Here is a 23,286-nt window from a genome sequence, read left to right as displayed (position 1 = left end):
GAGGGTGGCAACTATGGCATTTTTTTCCAGATTTTTATACCGAGGAAGGGTTTGTTCCCTAAAGTAGTAAGACTATAAAAGAATATCTGACTACCTGAACTCAAATTTTACTTTTTCGCTTTTTCAAAAAAATTGTTTTTCTCTATTGGAATACTGACATCTGTGCAATTTTAACTCTGGTATACCGTGAACTGAACTTGATTCTTTACAAGGAAAAGACAAAAGTTTGAAATGTATGTTTGAACCAAATTAAATTGCCATTTTTGTATGTTAAATTCATGTGGTTGACCCTAAGACAACTTCTTAGGGCCCAGTGTTTCTGGTTAAGAGAAATTTTTTCCACCCTGTATCAGATTCCATCATGACCCTATTCTTTCACATTTACTCCTAATGTACCCTGTATGCCCATTACTGAAATTCAACAGCACTAAATCCTAGTTTTACAACAGGTCAAATTTCATTTCTTAGTTTTCCCATTCTATAAAATATACCATTCCTTGATTTTTGAAAAATGCTGAAGCCAGTATTTACTGGAAAACAATTCACTCTGTATTCAGCTTATGCAATGTTTTTGGAAATGTTTACCTATAGCGTGTAGGTTAGCTAAAATCTTTCATCACCCAAGACTTCTCTCTAACCACATGTAAAATGACTACGACTGTTCCCTCACCCAGAAGCCGCATTCTTGAGTATAGAGCTATTTGGTAAAGCACTTGACAGCTGGTAGGGGCTCTCCCAGGGGCAAGTGCTAATTTCTATGCAGAATCTGTAGATTACACCCAGCATCTATCAAGTTAAGGATTAGATCACCTAAAATCTTAACTGTTAGCCACTCACCAGCCTGGCCAGCCTGACACCGTGCCAGCAAGAATACAAAAGATCTAGGAGCCCTTCAGAGACACCTGGTCCCTTGTACACAGGTGCAATCTGTTTGACTTCTGAGGCAATTTCCACTAGTCCATTTTAAATGGGTTTGGCAGATGAGATAACATGTACTTCATGTGAAAGAAATGTTATGAATACCAGTTTATGGTTTAGGATCTCTAACATGCAGAAAGAACCAGGAAAGTGAAGTAGTATAGAAATTAAGAGAAATCCAGAGTCAAATGAAGAGGTTAATGTTCTTTAAAAAAAAAAAAAAAAAAAAAAAAAAGGAACAGGTTAGGTGATTACTTAACTGCTGTGAGGGCAGCTAAATAATCTGAATGTGATTAGAGAAAGTCAGTGACAGCCTCAGGACCTAAGGTCCTCAAGAATATGTCGATCTCTACTTCAAGACCTCAAATTACTCTGCTAGCTTTTTCTGACAACATCTATTCCTTCATCTTACCGTTCTCAATTCTACTGCCCTTTACTTCTAGCTCCCCAGATGGTGGCCCTTGATCTCCTCGCTGTGGGAACCGACTCTTCCAAACGCAGGGCGTCAGTGTTTTGTCCACCTCCCACTGCCCTCTCTCAGCAAGGTCATCTCAGCTTCACCCTTTGACTCTCTGCTCGTGTCCAATGTGGCAGTGCTTGATGTTGGTTACTACTGTGACCCATTTCTAAAACACTATCACCAGGTTCCAGGAAATACAGGATTTATATGGCTCACGGGCTAACTGGCCCCTTGTAATCCCCTTTAATCAACTACTTGAGCCCTCCTGTGTTCCCACAAAGTAGTTGTTCCCAATTTGCTGCACTCACTCCCCTGATCTGCCCACAACCCTAGATGTATCTCCTCAGGCTAGGCAGCAACCCCACCTTCCAAACTCCAAAACTCATTTCATCTGGCATTAGGAATAGATGCCTCACTTCTTAAGGTAACCCCTCTCATCTAAGGGAGAGGATTCCATCCCAACTCTTCAAATCAAATTTCTATATCCAACACCCCCACCACCAGGATGGTGGTGAGGATGGGGCAATTTGACCTTCCTCAGCCCTTGACATGTCCTAGTGTTTCTCAAGATGTGGTCTCCAGACCACCTGCCTCTCATGGGCTGAAAGTCCCTGTAAGAAATGAAGCTTCTCTAAATGCAATGTGGAATCCTAGAACAGATAAAGAACATCAGTGGAAAATCTGGTGAAATCCAAATGAAGTCTGGAGTTAACAGTAGTGCGTTAATGTTGACTTCTTAGTTTAACAAATGTGCTATGATAATATGTTAATATTAGGGCAAAATGGATATATCTTTGCAACTTTTCTGTAAACCTAAAATAATTCTAAAAGTTTACTAAAACAGAACAAAAAGACCTAATTCTTGGATCCCAAATTAATCTCAATTCCTGGAGCTGAAGCCTGGGAATCTACATTTCTAATAGGAACCCCAAATGATTCTTATGCAGACACAAATTTGAAAACTAGTCTTTCAATTCCCTTTCCATTCCATGCCTGAATGGCTGCTTCCTCCTTGTTTTACTTACCTTAACCTGATTGAATCTTTTAGATCCTCTCAACCCTAAAATATAAGTACTATCATTATCCCCCTTTCACAGATGAGAAAGTACTAAGATGCAGTACACAAATGAAGTACTAAGAGCTTAAGTAATTTGTTCAGGATCAACAGCCCATGAATGATGGAGCTGGGAGTTGAATCCCTAATCAGTCTAGCTCCCAAATCTATGCACAGAACCATTCTACTTCCTCTCATTCTGTTGCACGTAAGAGCTCTGTAACTAAATCACTAAAAGAAGCATTATTACCTATTTCTCCAACTTCCTAAGTCCAACAGTGCCCCCCTTTTCCACTGGGGGGAATGAACAATGAGAAAGCATTGGGAAGACGTGCCCACTAGAGGCCTGTACGGGTCAGGCACAGTGGCTCTTGCACCAGGATCCAGCTCAACCGCTGTATTTTCTGTTCTCCCAAATGCCCTAACATGTACCAATCTAATAATGCTCATAGTACTCACTTTGATGCTAAATTAATTATCTCAGGTTTACTAAGCATCTGTCCAGATTGTCAGGGAAGTGCCAACTCTAAATCAATTTACAGTTGGCCCTCCGTATCCACAGGTTCTGCATCAGTGGATTCAACCAACCGTGGACTGAAAATATTTAGGGAAAAAAATTTCAGAAAGTTACAGAAAGCAAAACTTGAATTTGCTGCACACCACCAACCATTTGCATTATATTTACAACTACTTACTTAGGATTTGTACTTGGTGTTATAAGTAATCTAGACATGACTTAAAGTATAAAGGAGGGTGCGGGGGAAGATGGGAGGATTGTGCGTAGGTTATATGTAAATACTGCACCGTTTTATATAAGGGACTTGAGCATCCATGGATTTTGGTATGGGGTGGCACGGGGGGGGAGGGAGACGACTGGAACCAATTACCCACAAATACAGAGGGAGAACCATATATCCTCTTATCTTATCTGGGTTCCCTGACTTGTATTTAGACCTTAATACAAAGTTGTGGATCTAACTGCTGAGTGATGAAGTTTTGGGAGTTTCTGACTGCAAACCGGACACACACAACAACAGCAGCACTTCTATCCAAATTGCTTCAGTACAGAGTATAGATGGAGGGTTGATAAAATAGAACACAATCTCAGGTAATGTCTCTGTTCTTATGTGTATTTTCCTTCATTTCTTCAAGGGAATCATGAAACAATCACAGGATCAGCAGGAGAAACCTATGAAGTATATTCAGGTAAAACATGTTTTCATTAGTTCTCCTTCTGGTGATTGGAATTTCTTTGATTTTATTATCAATAAAAACGTTGCCACTTATATTCAAAGTACATCCGAGAAATCTGATCATGAAGTTAGAATGCACATACCTCCTTCACATACTCTTAGAAAACAGTGTCTCTCCATGAAAGCATGAGAAAAATACTTGTACAGCATCTTATTTGCTTTACCACTGCTTTAATGCACTTTAAAATTTATCTACAGTAATTGGGAACAAAGAAACAAAAATAGACATTTCTTTGTTTTTCATAAATAACTACTCTCCATATTTGATAAAAATCTCAAAGCATTATTTTAACTTCCCACAAATATAATACATACAATTTTTTTTTCTGAAATAATAAGGTCAGCAAATTAAGTATCTCGACACTAATATAACCACATATAACTGCTATTCTACTGACTTCCAGGAACAAAACAAAAACAGAAAACTTCTTATCAAGATGCTCTGGGTTTCCTTTTGCTAGTGTTAGGGATCTGGAATTATAATCATCTGCCAGTAATAATTTTATAGATTCTAGTTGATTGTCTACAAAGAAAATATCGCTGGCTCTGCTTTGTGAGTTCTGGATTTGACATGACACTGACAATACCACATGGGACAGGCACTATACACACATGGAAATCAGAAAAAGTACTGAATGCCCTGGACTCGAACTACTGACTCAGTATGTGCCTCACTTGGCTCAGTAATAAATTCACCTGCACCAAACCCGTATCAAAAGTCACTAAATCTCTCATATATATAATATATATTATTTATATACACACCCACAACACATACACACTATACATACAGTTTGTAACAACATGAAGTAATATTGTCTTCAAATGATGTACCACAGACTGAAATAAATCCTGTAATTGTCATCAAGCTGCTAGAAGCTTTTGAGAGTTCTGAGCCAGGTTACTTAGTTACTTTCATCCTGCCTACCCTCCATTCACCCTGCTTTAATGTCTTGGTAGCTTTTTCTTTCAAAACCACCCTCCTCAACCCAGGCGTATTTCTTTCCCAGGATCACTTGATCGGACTTTGGAGGCAAGAAAGGGCATGCAGGGGGAGCAGGAAATCCTCAGCCACTGTACCTCACACCTGCCTAGATTTGTGATGTTCTCTGTCCTGTTGGCCACATTCGGTGTTAGAAAGCAGTTATTCAAAGCTTTGTCCCTCCTACCCCCCTTGGTCTTTCTGTAGAGCACAAAAGTGAAAGAAGCCTCTTTAGCAGGGGTAGCAGTTCATTAAAATATACAACTACATTTCCTAGCTCTGGGGTTCCCATTCTGTACTTGAGACTGCAGGTCACGGATGCTGTTATTAAGGTGCGGTGTGGGATCCATGAGGTTTTCTCCTGGCAGCCGGTGTCAGGATTAGTGCAGCCCTAGCCCAGGAGGAAACGGCCTAATGAATACCAACTTGGAAACAGTGGTGTCAGCACGTTATTTAAGCTTGTACATTGCTCACAATTACACACAACACACACACAGGCTTATCACTGGAAACGACTACGAGAAAACAAGACAAAGGTTTGCAAGGATAAACCAATAAGGCACCAAGAATACTTATTTTCAGCCAATTTAGACAACTTCAAAGTGTGAGGTTAATAATAGAAATTAAAATGACTTCCTAAGTCTTATCAACTGATTTACTGAGAGGTCACATATTAGTTCCTTCTAAATCTTTACCCCCTAATCTGTGATGGGAGACGTTGCTTACAATTGAACCATGAAAGGGACAGCCCAAAAGCTGTACATGTGAAACTAAACTGGGCCTTAAATCCTCACTAAAATCACAGAGCTGGCTGTGAAGAAGCTGCTAAACCACCCCACAACCTTCCATTTTATAATTGTTTTCATGAGTGTGGATTGTTTGCCTAATAAAAATAAAAATCAGAAGAAAACAGCATATGAGATGGAAATAGGGGGCGACCATAAATAGATGGGCTTCTCTGCCCTGGGTAGCGGGAGGGGTGGCTGAGGTAAGACTTGAGGGAAGCAGGTGGGCTTCATCTTTGAGGGAAGGGAGGGGGAGAGCAGCGGTGAGAACAGAGGCTGAAAACAGAGGCAGCTCTGAGAGTTGGCCTGGACCTAGACCTCCAAATGCATTACCTGTATTGCCTCTCCTTGGCTTAGTATCCTTTGTCTTAACTGTCTTTTTTTTTTTTTAAAGTAAATTGGTTGTTCTTTTTAGGTTTGGTATGTTGCCAAAATGAAAACTAGTTGTTTTAACAGGAAGAATTAAATCACTTCAACCACATCATCCCACAACTTTTAGATACATTCTGCATCATCTTTACACTCCTCCACAAAAAAAAAAAAAAAAGGAAGAGGAAAAACCCAAATTAGGCACAATGACCTAAGGCAGCAGAATAATCTATGTACTTTCTGGGAAGACATGTTAACTGAGGGAAGAGGTCAAGGTGATCAGAAAAGTTCCTCATTTGAAAAACAAGAGAGGAACTGGCCCTCAGGCAGGGGATCTATTTCAAGGTTCTAAGAAGCTTCTGAACAAGTAGAGGAATTAGATGTGCAAAAAGTTCTGTAACTCTGTGTACAAGGTTTTGTCGAATATACTGAAATTTTGATTCAGAGGATGAGTGTGTAAGAGCAGTGCATTTTTATAAACGTGAATAGCTTCTGAAAGTCCATGAAAACTATAACACCAGGCTTCTTTCCACCAGCAAAGTGCTTAAATACACTATGGAAACTATACACTTGTTTACAGATGAAAAATGCTGAGTCCCTAAACTTTGGGGCAGTTATTTATTTCTTGCAGACTTTTCCACTGAAGTACTCTGAAGTCACACTAAGGATAAATGTCATTACAGTAATCCTGCAAACGTGTTTCATAATAGTCTACCAGTTCCTATGATTTAAGGAACGCAATTTCCTTTCAACGTACACGTTATTTATAGTGGTGTTACTGGCAGGTGTGTGCCCAGTTTTTGCCTTGTGATTAAAACAAAAAGCACAGGCAAGCAGTACATGGCATATTTCAACCCTGTGTGTAACCGTAACAAGAAAATATATCCTAGTTATTACATTAAAATGTGTACTTCACACAGGCTGTCAGCATCAGCATAGTATTCAGCTGACTGTATAGGTGTGGGCTGGCAGCAAACGAGCCGAGAACTTGACCTGAATATCTCCTGTACTGGTGACAGCAAATGCACCTCTTTGGAACTGAAATCCACTGGAACGTGAGAGTAAGTGAGGAGGCATGTCTGAGTAGCCCTCGCCCTGTGTGTTTACCTGTTCTTTGCTATTTAACGGCATACTTAATGAGACGGACGTGGTTAGTGAGGACAAAACTAAGAAGGTAAGGAGAGCAGAGAGGATTCACGGACAGGAGGGAAAGGACCTTGAATGGAAGGGTGACTTTTGTATTCTCAAACCCCGATGCACTAACTGAGCTCTTTCAGATAAACTCCGTTATCCCTAGAGGTGCAGCAGACCCTGCCAGGTGGAGCAAACACCCACCACGGAGATCCTCGTTACCTGTGTGTTGTCTTAGAGATGGTGTAACCAGACAGTAAGCGTGGGGCTTACTCTGCTATTCTTCATGCGTTCCTTTCAGAGAGAAGCCCTAAATCTCTTCCATAGGGACAGAGATAGAACTTTCACTCTGATGAAGTCAATTACCCCCTACCGACTGACTCCCGCCTAGGTAAATAGGGATGTCCTCCTCTCACGTGGAAACTATCAACACAGTGGCATTAATAATAGTTCTTACCTTCCAGGGTACACACCGCACTATGAGAAACAGTCCGTAGGTAACAACTTGATTCTTAAACTCCTTCTGATGGACAAGTTGATGATTGTGAGTGAGGGGAGAAGACGGAGAAGCATGCTGGGCTGGCTTTACTGTCTTTCTTCAAGATTTAGGAAGGGATAATTGGATTGTTTCTCATTTAGTTTATAAAGTATGAATGCTTGATGCTAAGATTAATTAGATCTAAAAATCTTTTATAAAAGCCTGTAGGTTGGGATTTAACTACCGCAGCTTAACAATTCCGGCTATTCCTATTTCTCTCTAATTACTAAAAGTCCACCTTGGAAAACACAACGCTTCCCTGGAACATTTCTTTTTTATTGAGATATAGTTGATTTGCAATATTATATTAGTTTCGGGTGTACAACATAGTGACTCAATATTTTTATAGATTATCCTCCATTTGTACCCTGGAGCATTCTTGTGGCTCCCAGCTGGTCCCGGCAAAGCTCTTGTGAGTTAACCCTGCCGTCAGAGCCTCTTCTTTCTGTGACTTGTCAGTTTCCTGAGACTAGGGTGATGATACTATTGAATCTTAATGACAAGTAATCAAACGAAGGAAAGATGGACAAAATGAGCTCTAGAGCTGAAAGATACACGGCTCCCATTTTAAGTGACTTAAAAAAAGAAGCTTCCAAACAATGAACAGCTAAGCTGTGAAAGTATAAGAAGGCAAGGTCTTAATTCCCAAACACTTCACCTGCAAAAATGAAATTCCATTACTCCTGACAAATCTTAGCCTAAACACAGTTATTTCTTCATGATCATCATTACTATTTTTCAATTGTACCTCAGGGAAGTGGCGTAATCCTAATCCTCACAGCAGGACACACCCTGGCTAGTAGTTCATGGCTCACTTTTATTTAGTTATTTTTTAAAATAATAGTATAATAAGCACCCATGAAACCAAAACAAAAAACCAAAGCTGCGATTTTTATTTATTTATTTATTTTTTAACATCTTTATTGGAGTATAATTGCTTTACAATGGTGTGTTAGTTTCTGCTTTATAACAAAGTGAATCAGCTATACGTGTACATATATCCCCATATCTCCTCCCTCTTGCATCTCCCTTGCACCCTCCCTATCCCACCCCTCTAGGTGGTCACAAAGCACCGAGCTGATCTCCCTGTGCTATGCAGCTGCTTCCCACTAGCTACCTATTTTACATTCGGTAGTGTATATATGTCCATGCCACTCTCACTTCGTCCCAGCTTACCCTTCCCCCTCCCCGTGTCCTCAAGTCCATTCTCTAGTAGGTCTGCGTCTTTATTCCCGTCTTCCCCTAGGTTCTTCATGACCTTTTTTTTTTTAGATTCCATATATATGTGTTAGCATATGGTATTTGTTTTTCTCTTTCTGATTTACTTCACTCTGTATGACAGACTCTAGGTCCATCCACCTCACTACAAATAACTCAATTTCGTTTCTTCTTATGGCTGAGTAATATTCCATTGTATATATGTGCCACATCTTCTTTATCCATTCATCTGTTGATGGACACTTAGGTTGCTTCCATGTCCTGGCTATTGTAAATAGAGCTGCAGTGAACATTGTGGTACATGACTCTTTTTGAATTATGGTTTTCTCAGGGTATATGTCCAGTAGTGGGATCGCTGGGTCGTATGGTAGTTCTATTTTTAGTTTTTTAAGGAACCTCCATACTGTTCTCCATAGTGGCTGTATCAACTTACATTCCCACCAACAGTGCAAGAGGGCTCCCTTTTCTCCACACCCTCTCCAGCATTTATTGTTTGTAGATTTTTTGATGACGGCCATTCTGACTGGTGTGAGGTGATACCTCATTGTAGTTTTGATTTGCATTTCTCTAATGATTAGTGATGTTGAGCATCCTTTCATGTGTTTGTTGGCAATCTGTATATCTTCTTTGGAGAAATGTCTGTTTAGGTCTTCTGCCCATTTTTGGATTGGGTTGTTTGTTTTTTTTTGATACTGAGCTGCATGAGCTGCTCGTAAATTTTGGAGATTAATCCTTTGTCAGTTGCTTCATTTGCAAATATTTTCTCCCATTCTGAGGGTTGTCTTTTCGTCTTGTTTATGTTTTCCTTTGTTGTGCAAAAGCTTTTAAGTTTCATTAGGTCCCATTTGTTTATTTTTGTTTTTATTTCCATTTCTCTAGGAGGTGGGTCAAAAAGGATCTTGCTGTGATTTATGTCATAGAGTGTTCTGCCTATGTTTTCCTCTAAGAGTTTTTATAGTGTCTGGCCTTACATTTAAGTCTTTAATCCATTTTGAGTTTATTTTTGTGTATGGTGCTAGGAGGTGTTCTAATTTCATTCTTTTACATGTAGCTATCCAGTTTTCCCAGCACCACTTATTGAAGAGGCTGTCTTTTCTCCATTGTATATTCTTGCCTCCTTTATCAAAGATAAGGTGACCATATGTGTGTGGGTTTACCTCTGGGCTTTCTATCCTGTTCCATTGATCTATATTTCTGTTTTTGTGCCAGTACCATACTGTCTTGATGACTGTAGCTTTGTAATATAGTCTGAAGTCAGGGACCCTGATTCCCCCAGCTCCATTTTTTGTTCTCAAGATTGCTTTGGCTATTCGGGGTCTTTTGTGTTTCCATACAAATTGTGAAATTTTTTGTTCTAGTTCTGTGAAAAATGCCATTGGTAGTTTGATAGGGATTGCACTGAATCTGTCGATTGCTTTGGGTAGTAGAGTCATTTTCACAATGTTGATTCTTCCAATCCAAGAACATGGTATATCTCTCCATTTGTTGGTATCATCTTTAATTTCTTTCATCAGTGTCTTATAGTTTTCTGCATACAGGTCTTTTGTCTCCTTTGGTTTATTCCTAGGTATTTTATTCTTTTTGTTGCAATGGTAAATGGGAGTGTTTCCTTAATTTCTCTTTCAGATTTGTCATCATTAGTGTATAGGAATGCAAGAGATTTCCATGCATTAATTTTGTATCCTACTACTTTACCAAATTCATTGATTAGCTCTAGTAGTTTTCGGGTAGCATCTTTAGGATTCTCAATGTATAGTGTCATGTCATCTGCAAACAGTGACAGCTTTACTTCTTCTTTTCCGATTTAGATTCCTTTTATTTCTTTTTCTTCTCTGATTGCTGTGGCTAAAACTTCCCAAACTATGTTGAATAATAGTGGTGAGAGTGGGCAACCTTGTCTTGTTCCTGATTTTAGAGGAAATGGTTTCAGTTTTTCACCACTGAGAACGATGTTGCCTGTGGGTTTGTCATATATGGCCTTTATTATGTTGAGGTCAAGTTCCATCTACAAAGTGGCGATCTTAACAACAACCTAGAGGTTACTTACGTCCCACCCATGTGTGTTTTTCCCAACTCAAGGGAACCCTCATGCCCCCACTTTCCTTTTACATAGCTTCTCTCTATGTGCTCAAAAAGCAGATGATTTACTTTAGTTGTTTTTAACTTTATAGAGTGCATTATGCTCTGTGTAATGTTTCAGGACTTATTCTTTGTTCTAGTGCTATATTGCTAGGGTCCATCCAGCGTTGGGCATTGCTGCAGTGCATTCATTTTAACTTCTAATATTCCACTGTGTGAATACAGTGTAGTTCATCTATCCGATTTCCTGTCAAAGGGCATTTGGGGTTGTTTCTAATTGTTAAGGTGTTCTTACCAAGTGTCAGACACTGTGATAAGAACTGGGCATACATTATTTCATTTAAGCCCCAGTCCTATAAGACAGGATTTTTCACCTCCATTTTTCTTGGAGAAAACTGAAGCTCACAGACATAAGGTCACTGGCCTGAGATTACAAAGTCAGTAAGAATGTGCTCTACGTGGTGCATCAAATGAAGGTGTGAGCATTATCTGCCCTTATTATTAATAAATCTGCCATTATCAGGTATGGGATTGTCCTTCCGCTCATTGGGAAAAAAGCCTCATCTTATTTTATACAGTTGCATAATAAATAATAATTTCCTGGATCTTATATTATGTCAACAAGTAGAAAAAGTAAAACCCTTCTCTTAGCCCTCCAGAAAAATTTCTTATAGTTGAATTCCGGAAACCCAATGATCTGACTCACAGTTTAAAATACACACACACACACGCACACACACACACACACACACTAGCATTATGCTGTGTGTAAAACAGGGGATTTTCTTCATAATTTTAATGTAAACACATGAGCCAATTTAATCAACTTCTCTGAAAGCTTCAGCACATGCCAGTCTGCAAAGCATGCTATTTCCATGTGTCAAAGTTAAATAAGTATTTGCTTTAAAGGAAAAAAGAAATTCTCAATAGAGTCGTTTTCTAGAAGCATTTAAAAGGAGCATATATCTAATGGCTTGGATGAAAAGATGATTTGGTAGTGTTATCAGGTATCTGTTGTCCCCAGAGGCAGATAAAATTAGTGTAGATAAAAGTGATTACAAGTGAAGTGGATTAGGTAGGTTGTGATTATAGCATGACATTTACCTGAGTGTGAAAAAAATCGGTTGTCCCATTATACTGACACTGTAAATGATAAATGGATTTTAAAATGTCCAGTTTTCTTTGGAAGTAAAAAATTCAATCCCTGAGTTCATTCACCACCCCCTGAAGAGTCCTAACCACCATATCACAGTGGTCATGGCTGCAGCAATTCCAGACACTCAGCCAGGTTAAAGTGATTACGTTATTTTTGTCTCAACCTCCTGGGAAGAACCAGAGAACACAACTTTTTCCACTTACGATATTGATTTACATATATGTCAAAGTTAAATTTATTTGGGGATGGTGGTGACTGTGTCAGATGTACTCGTGTGATCAGCACCCTTAGGGAATTTGTTCATATTTAGGCAGAACAACACAAAAGAGATTTGCAGCCTCTGGGATTACAGCTTCTTTGAAGAAAGGGCAGGTAGCTTCAAAGTCACACAAGTGCATTTTATCACCAAGGTAGACTCAGTTTTAGAACAATACAGAAACTACTCATTATTCTCTTTAGCATTTTAATTGTGAAATACTTAACACATAGAAAAGGAAACATATAATGTTATTTGTACATTTTCAAATAATAATAATTAAAGGAACACGCACGTAACCACCACTCAGATTAAGAGATAGAACCTCTGGTCCCATTGTCTTCTATCCAGTACAAAGAACCACTATTCTGAATTTAAGGCCTTTTCATTTCCTTGCTTGCCTTTATTGTTTTACCATGTACATATATATAATATATGGCTTAGCTCTGCCTGCTTTTGCACTTTATATGCATGAAACTGTACATAGGCAGGTACTACCACTTACCTTACTGGTACAACCCTACATTTCATGAGATTCCTCTATCTTGATCTGGGTAGCTATTGGTCATTCATTTTCACTGATATGTAGCATTCCCATCATAAGAATATACCACATTTTTGTTATCCATTACATGTCTGATGGACATTTGGGTTTTATTTCCAAGAGCTTTTTTTTTTTTTTTTGGGCCATGTCACCACCATGAGGCACGCAGGATCTTAGTTCCCCGACCAGGGGTGGAACCCATGCCCTATGCAATGGAAGCGTGGAGTCTTAACCACTGGACTGCCAGGGAAGTCCCATATCTTCAAGAGCTTTAAGAGCTCACGTAAACAGTGCTGCTATGGACATTTCAAAATATGCCTGCTGGCACACATGCACAAGTTTCTCTAGCGTATACACCTGAGAGTGGAGTTGTTTTCCAAAGTAACTGTACCAGTTTATATCCCTACATTCTGGTAAACATTTTAGTATCATTAGACTTCTAAATTTTTGCCAGTCTTGTGGTGTGAAATGGTATTTTTTGCATATGCATTAGCTATTCATGTTTCCTCTTCAGTCAAGTGGTTATTTATGTCTTTAGCCTGCTTTTCTATGAGTTCTGTCTTTTACTTATTGATTCATAGAATTACTTGATATATTCTGGAAACCCAACTACTGTTAATTATACGTATTATAAATATATTCCATCATTTTGTGGCCTTTTACTCTCCTATAGTATATTTTGATAAACAGAAGTTCTTAATTTTAATGTAGTCACAAAAATTAATCATTTTTCTTAAGATCTGCATCCTTTGTGACCTATTCAAAGTTTTTCCCTACCCCATGGTTATACAGATATTCCCCTTCATTTTCTTCTAACTGATGTGAAGTGTCAGCTCTGTCATATATTGTGGGTCTGTTTTGGGTCTCTCTATTTTGTTCCATTAGACTAAATCACACTGTCTCAATTACTGAGGCTTTATCATAAATCTTGGTTATCTGGCAGGCAAAATGGAGCTCACTCTAAAAACATTTTTAGCTTTAAAAACAATATAGGAAAATAGGAACTAGAACTTACTTTGCTCTAGGTTGATGAACTAATCCCGGAATCTCTTTATTAGTTTTAAGTCTTACATTTGAACTGGCACTTTTTTCCTGAAACACATAAACCACACATGTAAAAGACAAGATGAGAATCAGCAATTAAACAAGAGCATAAATTTTCATCAACAAAATGTTAGATTTGTTTGGGAGCCTCTGAGGTTGGGAAGGACAAAAGTCCTTACAAAGATGTCACACATTACAAGTAGAACTGCCAAATATTTTAACAGGGAACATTGTCATGAAAAGAGGAATTAACTTTTATAACAGCTATGGCTCCTTTTAGAAAATAACGTGTGAGTAATATTTGATTTTTAGGTGGAGTTACTGAAAACAGTAAGAGAATCAAAGAACAGAAGATTCTAGTGAAAAAGAACAGCAGTAGTACAACCACAGCCATTGTTTGCTTGCCCAGGTTAAGTGACTTTGTGCATTTTATTTGTGAAAGACAATTGCAGTTACTGACACATGAAGTTTGCATAAGGCCCTAGCAGCGACAGGGACAAGAACGTGACTAAAAATAGCTAATATTTTCCATGTATAATGAATATTGAGATTGAATTCAATTAAATTAATGAAACTCAATAGTAGCCTGTATTCCAGAAATACTTCTTTGGCTTTTAGCTTGATCTGATTTCTTATTTCCAGTAAACCAGCCGCATAGGAAAGAAATACTCTCAAATCTTAAAATACAAGTACATCAGTAAGCACACTGTCTCAATAATACTACTGCTTTGTGTTTTTACATTATCTTTAAAAAAATATTTAAGGTGCTTTAAAATTTGCTCTCTAAATATACCCCCAAAAATGAAAGGAAGGACTATTCTAAACCTACTTAACAGGTGACTATATACACTCAAGCAACCTGAGGTGTGGCAATAATTAAAGACCTGGGGTAGGCAGGGGCAAGGAATAAAAAGTCCTGTGGGCCGACCCACCATTCTCACCACAGGCAGAGTGATGTGGGATGGCACATAAACAGATGGTCCCCAAATGAGCTCTTTCAAGAGCTCGTTATTTCTCCTAGGATAGCAGAAGCCATGTAAATCAGTGAAACTGCAACGACTTACATGCCTGGTTGTTTGCTATTTACCATCAAACATGAGCATATCTGTACAACGTCAGTCCTCCAAAATAGAAGGTAATTTTGTTTGTGACCTTCCAGGAGAAGAAACAATCATTACAGTTCTTTTGCAGTCTAGCTTACCTTCTTTACCTCACACTAAACTCGAGAATGTTTTCATGAACATTTAAAAAGTATAAAATATATACTGTTCCCTCTGCTGATGTAGTCAGTGAACAACAGATGAACTACCTTATTTTTTTACAAAGAAGGTGGGAGAACAATTAGTAAACTTTAATGCACTAAGTCCAGGAGGGCGGGACCCACATCCCTTCTTTACAACTGGGACCACAGTGCCTGGCTAGGGGCCTGGCACTCCATGGGAGGCACTCATCGAATATTGGTAGAACAAATAAATGATGTCAGCACATAATTAACTTTTCTAAACATAGATAAAAATAGCTCAACTGTAGTCTCTCTGCAGGACTGAAGATGTAGGTTCCCTCCAAATGAGTCATTTTCTCCCTTAAACTTTATGTGTGCTTGGACTAAGCACTGAAAATGGATGTATTTGATGTGACAGAACCTTATACTTTTTCTCTATTCATGTAATTTCCTAAACTCTTTGAACTTAAATGATGCATCATAATTTTAAATATTGCTAAGGCAGGAAAGAGACTTCTAATTCAAAGAATGCAAAGACATATACTTGTATTCTGTTTCTATTCAATTTATTAAACTATACCCTTCATAACTATACTGTCTCAACAAACCTTCCTTAAAAACACATTGTGTGGTTGCTAAAAAAGAAGGAACCGCCCCAAACAGAGACTCAGTAGATGGGGAGGACACTTTAGGACATCAGGCACAGACGTGCCCTTCCAGGAAGTGAGAGTACCCAAGGTGAGGCAGAGGTGGGGGGTGAGGGCATGGGGGATGGGGAGGAAGCAGCTGGAGATTTCCTGGTTACAAATATATATATAACTACATAGAGATTTCTATCTATTTTGTACTTATAATGTATTTGTTTTTACAAATTACCACTCATCAAGATCAGTAACAATTCACCACATGTTATTCTAACTGGTTGCATATATCAACTCATTTTAATGTTCACAAGTATATATATATTAATTTACTTTTATGCCCACATACCTCTCTGAGATAGGTATCATTATTTTCCCCATTTTATAAATGAGGAAGCTGAGGCATGGAGAGGCGAAACACTTACTGGGATTCTACAAGTAATAAGTAATAGCGTTGGGATTTGAATCCATGCAGAATGGCCCCAGAGTTCATGCTATTAGCCACTAGGCCAGCAGTCCTCAAAGTTTTTACTATCAAGACTTCTTACCTATATTCTGCAAATTTTGATACATTTCATCACACAATATGAAAAAAATCACATTTGTTAAAATCAGCATCAATCTCATGAGAAAAATCTTTCTTTTTAATTTTAATTTTAATTTTTGGCTGCACTGCGCAGCATGCGGGATCTTAGTTCCCCAACCAGGGATCGAACCCGTGCCCCCTGCATTGGAAGTGCAGAGTCTTAACCACTGGACCGCCAGGGAAGTCCCTCATGAGAAAAGTCTTGACAAAAGGTGTCAAGCTCATGGTGGTGGATACGAGTTTTCCAAGATTCTAATTTTGGTTTAACATTCGAATTTTATGACCAGCAACAAACACGGACAACTGTTTTCTTTGGAATAACGGGCTCTCTTCGGTCATTTTTGAGAAACTGTTTGCCAAATACCCAAGTCTGAATATCCATAATTTGTCTGTCAGGCACTTTTTTTTACAGTAGAGATGGTGTCCCACAAAAAACAGCTGCAAGTTCAGCTTGCAACTCAATCAACTGCAGAAGTGCTTTTCCTTGAGATAACGATCTTATTCAAAAATAAAAAGATATGCATCTAAGGCCTAAGAGTTAAAAAATTCAATAATTTCTACTACTTCATTAAAGGCATTCTTTTTTTTTTAAGAATCAATTTTATTTATTTATAGTTGCGTTGGGTGTTCGTTGCTGCCCACGGGCTTTCTTTAGTTGTGGCGAGCGGGCTCCTCATTGCGGTGGCTTCTCTTGTTGCGGAGCACGGGCTCTAGGGCATGTGGACTTCAGTAGTTGTGGCTCGCAGGCTCTAGAGCACAGGCTCAGTAGTTGTGGCGCACGGGCTTCAGTAGCTGTGGCTCGCGGGGTGTAGAGCACAAGCTCAGTAGTTGTGGCACACAGGCTTAGTTGCTCCGTGCCATGTGGGATCTTCCTGGACCAGGGATTGAACCCGTGTCCCATGCACTGGCAGGCAGATTCTTAACCACTGCACCACCAGGGAAGTCCCCATCAAGGGCATTCTTAAGTGAAAATAGAATATATTCTTCCACTATGCTTGGTGGTGGTGACTACTAATAATAACTACTATTAGTACTACTAATAATAGTACTACTATGATTACTAATAAGGTGTGGTGCCAATGCCTGGATTTGTGCTAAGGCACAGGCCGTTTTACCCACCATTGCTTTTGCCCCATCAGTACAAATGTCAACAGCTATCTGCCTTGAAAAAGGCAAATAGCTTCTTTATTATTAGGAAAATGACCTTGAAGACTCCCTGAGAATATCTCAGGAACCTCCAGGGGTCTGCAGGCCACACCTGAACTATACATAGGGTCTTTCTATTTCTTTTGCATAGAAAAGAACTTTCAATTATTTAATTGTGGTATACGCTTTAAGAAAAAATATTTAACTGCCTTATTGTGATAAAATCTATATTCCATACAATTCCCCCATTATAAATGATTTTAGTAAATTTATAAAGCTGTGCAATTATCACCACAATCCAGTTTTAGAACAGTTAGATCAGCCCCAAAAGTTTCGTCATACCCATTTGTTCTCATCTGTAGTCCCCGGCAACCACAGATCTGCTTTCTGTCTCTACAAATTTGCTTTGTCTAGATTCACCTAAATGGAATCATACAATATATAGCCTTTTGCATCTGGCATTTTTCACTTAGCATAATGTTTTCGAGGTTCATCTATACTTCAGCATATTTCAGTGTTTCATTTATTTTAATTGCTAGATAATATTCCAATGTATGGATATACTGTATTTTGTTTATCCATGCATAACTTGATGAACATATGGACTGTTTCCAGTTTGTGGCTATTATGAATAATGCTGCTATGAACAATTATATACAAGTCTTTGTGTGAACATACATTTTCATTTCTCTTGGGTAGACTCTAAGGAGTGGAACTGCTAGATTATATGAGAAGTTTATATTTGACTATTTAAGATGTCACCAAACTGTTTTCCAAAGTGGCTGTCATTTTACATTCCCACCAGCAGTGCATGATGGTTCCAGTTTCTCTACCTCCCTGCCAACACTTGGTATTGTCTCTTCAATTACAGTCATTCAAGTGGGTGTCGCATTGTGGGCTTTATTTATTTTACAAATTTTATTTATTTGGATTTGTTCTTATATGTCTTTCTATCAGAACATCTAGCACCTTGCTACATGGGAGCATTTATACGCTTACTGGTTCGCTGTATTTACATCAAGAAGTCAGTTTTGGGCTTCCCTGGTGGCGCAGTGGTTGAGAATCCGCCTGCCAATGCAGGGGACACGGGTTCGAGCCCTGGTCTGGGAGGATCCCACATGCCACGGAGCAACTAGGCCCGTGAGCCACAATTACTGAGCCTGCGCATCTGGAGCCTGTGCTCCGCAACAAGAGAGGCCACGATAGTGAGAGGCCCGCGCACCGCGATGAAGAGTGGCCCCCGCTTGCCACAACTAGAGAAAGCCCTCGCACAGAAACGAAGACCCAACACAGCCATAAATAAATAAATAAATAAATAAATAAATAAATACTTTAAAAAAAAAAAAAAAAGAAGTCAGTTTTATATTTGCTTACAAACACCAATTAACTTCTGCTTTGGGTTTGTTTGTTGGGGAAGGAGAAGTTTAAAGAGACCTGTCTTTATTTTTAGTCTTTATTTTTTTTGAGACCTGTCTTTAAAAAAAGAAACAACAAGCAAACAAACAAAACCAAGAAAGGCCAGAGGAAGGATGAGACTGATGGGAGTCTCTGATGGAGCAGATCCAACAGGGAGGGCTGAGAGCCATGCCACATTTGGGGTGCTCCAGGAATAGGAACAGAGAATTAAACTGGGAGATGACGGAAGAGGTATCTAAGATATTATTTCCCTTGGCAAGAAAAAACTATTTTAATGACATTTGACACTCATAAAATAAGTACCTAAAATAAACTGGGACCAAGTGGGATTAAGATGAAGCCATTGAAAGGGCCCTCAGCAGGCAGTTTGTAGAGCTGTGTTTTTATGATCCATCCATATTGGTATCACAATCATCTAGGATGCTTGTTAAAATACAGATTCCAAGGCCCTACACAATACCGCCTAAGTGTCAGACTCTGGGATTGTGCCCAGGAATCTGCATTTTAAACAAGAGTCCTAGGTGACTCTTAACTCAAAAAAGTTTGAGGACTTTTATTTCAGAAGAAAGGTACCTTTGTGCTTAGAATTCTCCCTCTTGGTCTTCCACAGAGCAGTTTTCAAACTGAGCCCTGGTGTTCTGCAGAGCTGCCTCCGGGGTCAATAGCAAGGCCTCTCAGAGCAGCAATCCCTTGAACTGTACATTCAGGGGTTTTCAAATGATGCTGGAAAAAAGCATCCACTTCTCAAAAATGTTTGCAAACTAATGTCAGGTAGTGACAGGTGTATTTAAACAGCAAATCAAACAACTTCTCCTTTGCTTGGAATTTTATTTCTTTATGAACAGAACACACTCGTCAGTGTCTAGAGTAAACTTATCATTCTCTTCTTAGCTTCTCTCATGTTGAAGACAGTCAAACCGAAATATATTTATTCTGCTGCTTCCAATCTCGAGGGTCATCTCCCAAAGGGAAAGTCAGAATACCGAGAAAAACTGACAGCTTCTTTACAAAGTCTTCTTGAACTTCAGCTCCTTAATTCTGAAGGAAGCAACACAACGCATTCAGGGAGTTGAAGAAAGTACCCCACTCCCTGTTGTTGAGTGAAGGAGCTTCTTTCCTCCTATCACTTCTTTGCCTGTGTTGTCCCACTGAGTCTGGGTCCTGGGAGGTTCCCAGAGTTGGTCTGGGTTGGAAGTGTGAGGAGGAATTTCATTTTCTTTTTTCTGTGCCCAATGGCAGGAAGTTCTGTCTTACAAAGAAATCTCAGGGGCCAGATGGATGGAGGAAGCTGGAGGCCTAGAGAAAAACAGTGGGAGTTGGAGTACTAGCTTCTGGGACTGCTAATGAGGGGCCGACACAGATAAAAGATACAAAAGCACTAAGTAAGAACTCTCAGTGGGTTTCCCTCTATACAAAGACTCTGTGTGTGTGTGCATTTTAACCACTGCATTTCAGAAAGTACCTGAAAACTAGAAAAGGTAAATACTTTAACTAGAATTAGGAGATTTTTGGGGGGTACACACACATTTAAAAGTAAGAACATGTTCAGCTATAACATAAATAATGAGTAATCATTCCAGCTTCTGGGGAGTGTCCCATACGATATACTCTCTGAGAAAACAATCTCATTTGATGTTTTACAAATTTGTGTGATTTCCTAAGAAGTATTAACACGAGTAGGACACCACCTCCTTCAACTATAAAGGAATAGTATCCTCTCTCTTCTGAGTGATGGTGATTAGCTGAGTGACATTTATTCTACCAGAATTTCTGGATGATAGCAAATGGCAAGGCCCAAGCTACGCAATGCAACTGTTGACTTGGGCCCACCGTTATCATAATTACGTGAGGTCAATGTAATTATAATTACCTGTCCATGGAGATCATTAGAATTATTAGTAATTTGTTAGCATTATTTAGTAGTGATGAAATTGGCATGGAAAGTCTCAGCTTTATGGAAATTCTTTCTATAAATTAAAATATAACCATGTACCTCATTCTATATCAAGTAAATGTTAAGTGGAGCAAATCAGTTTTAAAGCACCAAATATTATTCACATAGTTGTTTCACAAGGTAGACTGGAAATATTTAAAATAATCTTTAAAAAGCAAACAGAGTTTTAAGAAATTGCTCAGAACAGATTTCATTGTTTACCAACAAACCTAGAACCAAGTCTCTAAGTTACTATGTCAGGAATTAAAAGAAACTATCATTCACAGAATGTCTATCATTCACAGAAAGATAGACAAGATGAAAAGGCAGAGGGCTATGTACCAGATAAAGGAACAAGATAAAACCCCAGAAAAACACCTAAATAAAGTGGAGATAGGCAACCTTCCAGAAAAAGAATTCAGAATAATGATAGTGAAGATGATCCAGGACCGCGGAAAAAGAATGGAGGCAAAGATCGAGAAGATGCAAGAAATGTTTAACAAAGACCTAGAAGAATTAAAGAACAAACAAACAGAGATGAACAATACAATAAATGAAATGAAAACTACACTAGAAGGAATCAATAGCAGAATAACTAAGTCAGAAAAACAGATAAGTGACCTGGAAGACAGAATGATGGAATTCACTGCTGCGGAACAGAATAAAGAAAAAAGAATGAAAAGAAATGAAGACAGCCTAAGAGACCTCTGGGACAACATTAAATGCAACAACATTCGCATTATAGGGGTCCCAGAAGGAGAAGAGAGAGAGAAAGGACCAGAGAAAATATTTGAAGAGATTATAGTCGAAAACTTCCCTAACATGGGAAAGGAAATAGCCACCCAAGTCCAGGAAGCGCAGCGAGTCCCATACAGGATAAACCCAAGGAGAAACACACCGAGACACATAGTAATCAAAGTGGCAAAAATTAAAGACAAAGAAAAATTACTGAAAGCACCAAGGTAAAAACGACAAATAACATACAAGGGAACTCCCATAAGGTTAACAGCTGATTTCTCAGCAGAAACTCTACGAGCCAGAAGGGAGTGGCATGATATGCCTAAAGTGATGAAAGGGAAGAACATACAACCAAGATTACTCTACCTGGCAAGAATCTCATTCCGATTCGATGGAGAAATCAAAAGCTTTACAGACAAGCAACAGCTAAAAGAATTCAGCACCACCAAACCAGCTCTACAACAAATGCTAAAGGAACTTCTCTTAGTGGGAAACACAAGAGAAGAAAAGGATCTACAAAAACAAACCCAAAACAATTAAGAAAATGCTCATAGGAACATACATATCGATAATTACCTTAAATGTGAATGGATTAAATGCTCCAACCAAAAGACACAGGCTTGCTGAATGGATACAAAAACAAGACCCATATATATGCTGTCTACAAGAGACCCACTTCAGACCTAGGGACATATGCAGACTGAAAGTGAGGGGATGGAAAAAGATATTCCATGCAAATGGAAATCAAAAGAAAGCTGGAGGAGCTATACTCATATCAGATAAAATAGACTTTAAAATAAAGAATGTTACAAGAGACAAGGAAGGACACTACATAATGATCAAGGGATCAATCCAAGAAGAAGATATAACAATTATAAATATATATGCACCCAACATAGGAGCACCTCAATACATAAGGCAACTGCTAACAGCTATAAAATAGGAAATCGACAGTAACACAATAATAGTGGGGGACTTTAACACCTCACTTACACCAATGGACAGATCGTCCAAAATGAAAATAAATAAGGAAACACAAGCTTTAAATGACACAATAGACTAGATAGATTTATTTGATATTTATAGGACATTCCATCCAAAAACAGCAGATTACACTTTCTTCTCAAGTGCTCATGGAACATTCTCCAGGATAGATCACATCTTGGGTCACAAATCAAGCCTCAGTAAATTTAAGAAAATTGAAATCCTATCAAGCATCTTTTCTGACCACAACGCTATGAGATTAGAAATCAATTACAGGGAAAAAAATGTAAAAAACACAAACACATGGAGGCTAAACAATACATTACTAAATAACCAAGAGATCACTGAAGAAATCAAAGAGGAAATCAAAAAATACCTAGAGACAAATGACGATGAAAACATGATGATCCAAAACCTATGGGATGCAGCAAAAGCAGTTCTAAGAGGGAAGTTTATAGCTATACAAGCCTACCTCAAGAAACAAGAAAAATCTCAAGTAAACAATCTAACGTTACACCTAAAGGAACTAGAGAAAGAAGAACAAACAAAACTCAAAGTTAGCAGAAGGAAAGAGATCATAAAGATCAGAGCAGAAATAAATGAAATAGAAACAAAGAAAACAAGAGCAAAGATCAATAAAACTAAAAGCTGGTTCTTTGAGAAGGTAAACAAAATTGATAAACCATTAGCCAGACTCATCAAGAAAAAGAGGGAGAGGACTCAAATCAATAAAATTAGAAATGAAAAAGGAGAAGTTACAACAGACACCACAGAAATAAAAAGCATCCTATGAGACTATTATAAGCAACTCTATGCCAATAAAGTGAACAACC

At 38.6% G+C, this 23,286-nt stretch overlaps 1 protein-coding gene across 6 annotated transcripts in view; it reads right to left on the bottom strand.

Moving 5' to 3' along the window:
• Window positions 1–23,286, bottom strand: part of LOC130708574 (uncharacterized) — a 132,485-nt gene that overhangs the window by 14,206 nt on the left and 94,993 nt on the right. For all 6 annotated transcript variants that reach the window (XM_057549731.1, XM_057549735.1, XM_057549733.1 and 3 more), the window contains exon 3: window positions 13,759–13,835. In XM_057549731.1, coding sequence (XP_057405714.1) covers window positions 13,759–13,835 — 77 coding nt within the window. The remainder of the gene's footprint in view (window positions 1–13,758; window positions 13,836–23,286) is intronic.

Source organism: Balaenoptera acutorostrata, chromosome 1 (genome assembly GCF_949987535.1).
Source record: "Balaenoptera acutorostrata chromosome 1, mBalAcu1.1, whole genome shotgun sequence".
Taxonomy (NCBI): Eukaryota; Metazoa; Chordata; class Mammalia; order Artiodactyla; family Balaenopteridae; genus Balaenoptera; species Balaenoptera acutorostrata.
This window is presented reverse-complemented; position numbering and strand designations above follow the sequence as displayed.